This window comes from Sycon ciliatum, chromosome 6, assembly GCF_964019385.1.
Source record: "Sycon ciliatum chromosome 6, ocSycCili1.1, whole genome shotgun sequence".
Taxonomy (NCBI): Eukaryota; Metazoa; Porifera; class Calcarea; order Leucosolenida; family Sycettidae; genus Sycon; species Sycon ciliatum.
In genome coordinates, this window is record NC_088648.1 from 34,642,668 (window position 1) to 34,651,783 (window position 9,116).

The 9,116-nt window shown below is 42.7% G+C and overlaps 1 protein-coding gene across 1 annotated transcript; it reads left to right on the plus strand.

The window, feature by feature from the left end:
* Positions 1–205: 205 nt before the first annotated feature.
* On the plus strand, positions 206–661 carry LOC135820271 (uncharacterized). The gene has a single exon (XM_065333588.1). The coding sequence runs from the start codon at positions 206–208 to the stop codon at positions 659–661; it is 456 nt and encodes a 151-aa protein (XP_065189660.1).
* Positions 662–9,116: the final 8,455 nt, after the last annotated feature.

Below are 9,116 nucleotides of genomic sequence, written 5' to 3' on the forward strand. Positions count from 1 at the left end.
TAGAGCGGCAGCTAACTGGTCAATTCTTTCCCGTAGCCAACCTTGAGGTTCATTGTGCGGGCCGCAAAACGTTGAAGATAGCGGAATCATTTGAGCAAGCGGTACGACAGTGTCATTCAAACGAATAGATTTGCGATCACCGCAGTCACCTACGCTAAATCTCTTTCCGTTCTTCTCTGCACAGTCCAGTTACCTGTGTCCAACGATGGCGGCGTTGAAGCGTGTGCAAAGGGAGCTGCAGGAATTGTGTAAGAACGCACCGGACGACTGCTCCGCGGGCCCGGATGGCGACAACATGATGCATTGGCAGGCGACGATCGCAGGCCCTGATGACACTCCGTACGAAGACGGATTATTCTACGTGAGCATCGACTTTTCAGACGACTACCCGTTCCAGCCGCCCAAAGTGTTATTCACCACAAAGATCTATCATCCGAACATCAAGAGCAATGGATCCATTTGCCTGGACATCGTGGACCCAGCAAAGAATAAATGGAATCCAGCTCTAAAGGTTGGCAACATCCTTGCTGCCATCCAAGACTTACTGCGTCATCCCGAACCAGACGACAATCCTCTAGAGCCAGACATTGCCCTCATCTACACGTCAAACCGTAAGGGATTTGAGAAAACTGCCAAGCAGTGGACGAAGAGGTACGCGTGAGATTCTTGGCTGTAGGCCAATGATTGCCAGTCATGTCCGTTTTAATCACTGATGTACATGTAGTCACCAAGGATACAAGTTCCATGGATGCATGACCGAGGTCATGACAGTATTTGACTTGATACTCCTGAATGGGAACAGACCTGAGCGTGATACTATTATGATACATGTAGGTTAAACATGGATGCAGCTAATGGGGTCGTTCTCGGCACTTGTGCCAGTGGTTGTGAGACTTATCCACTCACCCCCACCGTTAGGCGCTGCATCTGCCGCTAGGGTTTACCGGGTGTTAGCGGCTGTCGTGAGTTCCCTTCGGGAACAGACACGATAATTTACTTTATTTTGTAGGTTAAAATGTTATGCATGGCATGTATTGCAAGCTGGTGTCTGGTTTCCATTTTTGCCTACTGGGATCAGTGTGTTCGATTCAGGGCTCGGTTTGTGTGTGTATGTGTGTGTGTGTGTGTGTATGTGTGTGTGTGTGTGTGTGTCCCATATGGTGCTGTGGTATGTGCAGTCGATTTCCAATCGAGAGGTTGCGGGTTAAATTCCCGGCGACTATGGTCGCACACGTCTTTCTTCTCTTCAACATTCTCCTAGCTCTTCTTTCATTCTCCTGGGTGGTTACCAACAGCCAGTGTATGCCGGAGGATACGCGATATATGTGGTGTGTTGTGTGTGTCGAAAAAGAAAAAAGAATGAAAAAAATGGAGAAAAAATGAAAAAATGAAAAATAGAGATTCATTGGCCAGAAAAAGCCACTTCAATCAGCTGTGTGGTGGATACCAGGCTAAAAATTAGTGGCGGTCAATTCATCAGCCTTGCAAGCTGTTGAATGGTGTTATTCCAGCACAAGTTGCTACATGTATGTCTAACAGACATGTACCTGTAGATGTTCGCTATCATCACTTCCGCGATGGGCAGGTCTGTGGTCTGAGGTGTGTATGTGTGTGTGTGTGTGTGTGTGTCAGCTAGTTCGGTCGGTGGGTACACTTATGCCAGATAGTGTTGTGTCTGTTGCCAACGGGCTTGGCTGCTTCAAGGTGTAATAATTATTGTGTACCTGCCACCTGTGACAAATACATAAACACACACACGCACCACTGGCAGTGGTAGGAGAGGGAGGGAGAGCGAACATGCTCCCAGAGCTAACCAATGTGCACTGTCTGTCCATAAGTCTGAACAGGAGTTTCTTTCTTTATTGCCAGGACATTATTGGCATCTGAACCTACTCAACAAACTACCAAAAAAGAAGAAAAAATGAAAATATCACGGTTCTCGTGAGAATCGGCTGGAAACCGAGTTTTCCGCATCCGTAGGATGCCAAAATACTACCACAATAGTTTGCAAATTCAACTACTTCAATACTTACAAGAGAGTGGATATCCACATCCAGTACGTCATTACTTCATGTACATTGTACATTTAGTCGTGCAGCAGTGTTGGTTTCAACTCAAGTCAATCCTAGAATCTACATAATATGTAGATGCTAGGATTGACAGCACTATATGTATCTATTATTGCACGATTAAAGAGGTCAATATATGAAATATAGAACGAGTAAAAGACCGAGGTCCCCCGAGGTCTTTTACGAGGTCTACATGTATATTTCATATATTGACCGATTATGAGGGCAATAATAGATTTATCACGACATAGCATACCTAAAACTGTTTTTGCTTTGCTATAGGAAGAAAGGAATACTATTGTAATAGTATAATAGTAGGTACATATGCCGTTTACATTGGACATTACTTCTGTGTAAACCGAAGTTTTCAGTTGTCTCTTGTAGTATGTTCCCCAAGTTCTTTGACTGAGAATCTGAAAGTTTGGGTTCAAATCCCAGCATTTGGCTTCAGATTTTTCTTCTTTCAGTTCTGATTTTTTTCTAAGTTGAGGAAAAAGTTCTAAGTCCTCGGGCTAAGTGGTCAATAATAAGTGGTCAATATAAGCGGTCAATAGGGACCTTTCGCACCCCGCGTACGGATACGAAACGAATGCTGATTCGTCACCTGGGTTCGAGGATTCGTCAGAGTCCCTGCGGAGAACTCGTTTTCACGAATGGAAGCCTCTTCATTCGTGGCACGCTCCGAATCCGTCAGGTACACATTTATTTGGATAGGTACACATGTTTTGCAAGGTACACATTTTTCCCTTGATTCCATGATCCATGCACGTGTGCGTGTAAAAACCCGTACGCCAAGCTACCGGCGCCCGCGGCCGTATTCGTAGTTGCCATGCACATTTGCATGACGACTTGCGAAACCTGAAATCTGTTTTCAACGAAACGATTACGAGCCGAATCAAACTTTCGTTTCGCATTCGTTTCGTAGCAAATGCGAAAGGTCCCTAGTATATGCTGACATTTGACCGCTTAGGGGCCGTCCGTAAATATCGATGTTTTTTTAGAGACGATATTGGTGCTTCTCTCCCTTGACCCCCCTCCCTCCCCCCAGAAGACGCACATGTACATCTAGATCATGGAATCAATATTTTTGGATGCTCATTTTTTTGTCAATAATACCCGTGCAGTACAACTCATGCTCAGACAGTGAAGACTGGAAACTCTTGACTTGTGCCTTTGTGGAGTTCGTCCGTGTTTGTTCGCACTGCCTCTACGTCTTGAAAAAGGTCTCCTGCAGGCATCGTTCGGCCTATTTCCACAATCAATAGCTCATTCTTTTGCTCTTGAAATTCGCCATGGGCGTACAGCTTCCAATTTTTGATTTTGTTCTTGTGTCGCGAGTTTTAGCTCCGCGAACGGAAGCTGGTTTCACATTTCTTGTATAGCCATTTAGACGTCCGCGTGCAGGGATCGGCGAAACTTCAGATATTTACATCGATATTTTTCTGATGCTCGAAAAGACGCACATGGCTCAACCCCCCTCCCCCCCAGACGCACCAATATCGTCTCTAAAAAAACATCGATATTTACGGATGGCCCCTTAGAGATCACAAGTTTCTGTGGGGGTCAATAATAAGAGAGTGATAATATAATTTATCACTCTCTTATTATTGACGTCATGACCCCCACAGAAACTTGTGATCTCTAAGCGGTCAAATATCAGCATATATTGACCGCTTATATTGACCACTTATTATTGACCACTTAGCCCGAGGACTTAGAACTTTTTCCTCAACTTAGAAAAAATCAGAACTGAAAGAAGAAAAATCTGAAGCCAAATGCTGGGATTTGAACCCAAACTGTCAGATTCTCAGTCAAAGAACTTGGGGAACATACTACAAGAGACAACTGAAAACTTCGGTTTACACAGAAGTAATGTCCAATGTAAACGGCATATGTACATACTATTATACTACTGTATTACAATAGTATTCCTTTCTTCCTATAGCAAAGCAAAAACAGTTTTAGGTATGCTATGTCGTGATAAATCTATTATTGCCCTCATAATCGGTCAATATATGAAATATAGACCTCGTAAAAGACCTCGGGGGACCTCGGTCTTTTACTCGTTCTATATTTCATATATTGACCTCTTTAATCGTGCAATAATAGATACTTATCGCCTTCTTAGTATTTGACCCCACTAATTTCCCTGATACCTAAGCGGTCAAATATATCGCGTATTTGACTGCTTAGTCAAATACACGATATATTTGACTACTTATATTTGACTCCTTAGAACTTCTTGGACTTAGAAATTTTCTCTCCAACTTAGAAAAAGAAATTTTTGAAGAAAGCAGAAATACACAAGATGGGATTTGAACCCACAACCTTGTGAATCTCAGTCACTCTTCCTTACCACCCAGCCACTGTGCTACCGATGCTGAACCTAGTTTAAACAATGATCTTGACTTTCAATGCAGTACAATGCAGTATAGGCTATAGTATAATACTAGAATTACAAGGATATGTCGTATATGAAGAGAAACGATTGCGTGGAGAACACGATAAATAGATTATAGACCTCATAGTTGGTCTATACAGGATATATAGACCTCGTAAAAGACCTCGGGGGACCTCGGTCTTTTACTCGGTCTATATATCCTGTATAGACCTCCTAACCGGTCTATAATCTATACATATTATGTATTATATTATATATTATCGCCTTCTTAGTATTTGACCCCACTAATTTCCCTGATACCTAAGCGGTCAAATATATCGCGTATTTGACTGCTTAGTCAAATACACAATATATTTGACTACTTATATTTGACTCCTTAGAATTTCTTGGACTTAGAAAATTTCTCTCCAACTTAGAAAAAGAAATTTTTGAAGAAAGCAGAAATACACAAGATGGGATTTGAACCCACAACCATGTGAATCTCAGTTACTCTTCCTTACCACCCAGCCACTGTGCTACCGATGCTGAACCTAGTTTAAACAATGGCCTTCATCCTGCAATGCCGTACAATGCGGTATAGGCTATAGTATAATACTAGAATTACAAGGGTATGTCGTATATGAAGAGAAACTCGGGGGACCTCGGTCTTTTACTCGGTCTATATATCCTGTATAGACCTCCTAATCGGTCTATAATCTATACTTATCTATATATTATATTATGTACCTGTACACACGGCACAGAGCACCAAGCATCGTTCGTTGTACACTAACTAATAGTTTCATGCCCATAGGCCATAGCCTGCATAGCCCATAGGCCATAGCCTCCTGGCCATAGGCAATCATCAGACAACTGATCGTTACAACGAACAATGCTTGGTGCTCTGTGCCGTGTGTAAGATACCTGTATTCGAATCGTTCGCGGCGTTCGGAACGAATATCGAGCACTCTACCGAGCCGGAGGACTCTCATTTGCATCTACTTGCACTGTATAAATACATGTAATACAATGACTGATTGTGATGTAAATGTACAAGGTCACTTTTGATACAGGTCATACCATGTGCGGTCCACTGCGCACGCGCGTACGCCCTATGCCTAGTATGGTCACTATGAATTATCTTCACAAATAATTCCGAGTCATGAAAAATACTTGAAATCACTCGTGAATGACCATCATTTTTTTGCGCATTAGTACATCAACTGGCGACAAAACACTTATCACAGTGGGTGTTTCCTCAGGTGGCAGCAGTCATGATGGTCATTCCGACCATTTGCACGACGAAAAACAGAGAACAAGAATAATCAACAAGTTTTAGCGATCATGTAACAGAGGGAGTATACTCACGACATGTATTTCCCAGCCATAGTCTCGCTGCGGTCTCGCTGCAACGATCAGCAAAATGAAGTTTATCGCGGAGAGACACTCGTCAGCTCGTCAGGCACGGGAGTTGCATTTTGCATACACACAAGCAAACCTTATTATCTTTTGTGATATGGCTCCATGCATGTTTGGTATATGGAATACAAAGAAGACGGCCCGCCATAACCTTGTGTGATTCTGACAAAATACATGACATTTCAGTTCTCTCTGAGAAGAAGAATATAATTATTATGCCAATGGGCAGTGGCTATGGCTTCGGTGCTGGCTGTAGTGGGAACTGGTTCTGTAGGACATGGCTGTGTTCACCATTTTTAGAGTGGTCCGTCGCCTTGACAAGTTTTACTACTCAGTCACAGCATAGCCTTTGGCGGATAATGCTTGACAAATTGATGGATTCTAGCAGACACGTTCTTGAATTTTGCTCCATTTCTCTATCCAAATGCCAAAATATGTATGGAGCATACCAGTAAAGATACATGTACCAAATTAGGCCAATTTTTCTGCCGGTACTAATTAGTGTTACCCACCAAGGGCTAATAACGTTACAGGCCGTACATGAACATAGTCAACATGATTGTACATGACTATACACTCGGACGTCTCTTATCCGGGCACCTTGGGACCGGGCACTGCCCGTATCTCAGAATAACTCATCTACCATGTATCATTTCACTTTTTGAAGAAGTTTATTTGGAACGTATTGCACATGTTCAGGATACAAAAGGAACCCATTGGTAAAAATGTGTGGATTACATAGGTTGGCAGTGAAAAATAAGCACTTCCGAATACGGAAAAAGTTCAAAACCCCCAAATTCGAAGCATTTTTCCCATAGGAACTCAAGCTAAAAGTGCCCGGTAGAGAGACGTGCCCGTATCTGAGGCGTCCGGATAAGAGGCGTTTGAGTGTACATTTTTGTTTCGTTTGCTAGTACATGTACATACAATCATGTTCATGTACATGTACATGAACAATCATTTGTTAGATTGACAGCATGAAAAAAGGTGGAGGAGTTCGGAAACAGTGACCTTACTACAGTACAACCTTCCGCGGTAGGCAGAGCCCCGGTCCCTGCGGACCATTTGAACCAAAATTATGGGTATCGCACCCGGTTCTGACCCTCGTTATGCTAGGGGGTTAGGAGACTACTCCTGATGTCGTCTTGTTTTCTTTAACTTGTATAAAGACTTCTTTTTCTTTTTCTTCCAACTTCTGCCCATGGCGTCCTTCTCTCAACAGTGTTAGGTTATATCATGTACAATCATGTATGTGTATGTGTTGACGACCTCCTGTCCTCTTCCACTCCAAACCATTTCAGAATCCTTCAAACACAGTTCGTCACTCGCAAACGTTGCTGTTCTGTTATCACGAACTAAACTGTACATTGTACATGTACATTGTACATGTACATGTACATTGCACATTCGCCTGCCTTGACTGCACTGTACTGATGACTGGTGTGGGACAGTCAGTAGTTTGTGTCGTACCATTTCGTCCTGCCTTCATTACGTGGACATGTGGCGATTTCTTGGGAAATGTGGCAAGTACATGTACGTGTACGTCGTTGTATTGCTACTGCTAGTCTTGGTGCTTTTCTCCAATGTCATGCAGTCGTATTTAGTCAGCTTGTACTTCTTGTGTGCTTGCATAATTATTAGTTTAGTCCCGAAACTTGCGATAAGATGACGAGCTGCAGCACCTACAACATTATATTCATATCCCACTTTTATATTTTATGTACATTGTATACAGTACATGTATTGTCATTTTGTCATTCGGATCTTCCCAAGTACAGTGTAGTTGCACATTGTACTGTTGAGATACCGAATTCAAAATAAATAATAACTACAATACAATCATCTATAATACATGTTTTCTCCTCCTCTCTGATCCGGTACAGTGTTCACTGACTCAGTACATTGTTTGTTAGCTTGTCAAGTCTGTGCATGACTACGCTTGTCGTGTCACACAACCTGCTAGGGCAGGGCTAGTCAAACTCGGACCTTCTCATGTGGTTACCACGCGTAAACACACACACTGACTTGTGATTTTTACAGTCTCTTTTACAGCCAAACCTTGAATGATCCTAGTGTTCCACAAAAGTTCAATTCTTAGTTCTAAAAACCCCCAAACCACAACAGCATAATACAGACATACCTACTAAGTACATGACTGTAAATGATAACGTTATTGTATGTAAGCAGCAGCAAGTAATAGTTGATTATCCAGTCAACTGTACATGTACATGTGGATACTGCTCCGACTCTTACATGTACATTGTACATGTAAAAAAATTACTTGTAATAGTACAGTCTGTGATGAAGTAAAAATCAAGTCCACACCTGGTGAAAGACTGATTGTCCCGTATCCACTATAACATTATCGTGTGAGATGTGATCAGGACACCATACCTTGAAGTGAAATTAACAGTGCCCACCTGTCACTATCCACTGCAGATACAATGTACATGTACATGTACATGTACATTTAGAAACTGCAAAGTAGGCAATGTTCTAATCTTTCAAGTGACGTTTCCTTTTCTACCTGGACTCCTCCTTGGTTTCCCTTTTCTCTCTAGCTCTTCTCTTGTGCCTTCTTGCTAGTATTATTCACTTTTAAAAATGCGGGGCATTGAATAAAACAAGTCGAGCTACACTGAGAATGATGTTTCGCCGGATGATAGCGCAGCCGGCATGCTCAATGTTACAGCTTTACTGCTGGCACATCAAGCACGATGTTTGTGGAACAACACTCTGTTTGCAAGGAAGCTCTGACCTCGTTTGAACTGTGTGAGAAGATTATTAACCCAACTGAGTAGTGGAAGAGTGTGTTGAGTAGTAGTACTGAGGAGTACAACTGTAGATACATGTAAATGTGCAGTGTACAAAACAAAACAAATTAACAATACCGTTACCCTGTGTTCATGACTGCGAGTGCGAAGATCCACTCCAGTCTCCACCTCCAATCGATCATCCAGCCTGGCACTAGCGTCCGGTCGTGAAGGGTGGATTCAGACTCTCGCTTCCTGAGTGAATCCTGACCGTACTGCCTACAAGAAGCGTGGAGTTAGGCACCCATACTGCCATAGTGCCATACAGCCTTACTTGTTCAATCAAGACCGTAGTCTTCACAGCTAGCGCAGGCACGGATCTGTCAATGTCACATAAGCATTGTCACCATGTCAAATCCCGGTCAATGGTGCGAAATTGACGTGTTGGTCACCTCGTGCACTGCTGCAGGCTATGCATGTAGCGTTCGCACGCAC

Excerpts from the sequence above, each read along its gene's own strand:
- LOC135820271 (XM_065333588.1), top strand. The coding sequence starts at position 206 with ATGGCGGCGTTGAAGCGTGTGCAAAGGGAGCTGCAGGAATTGTGTAAG.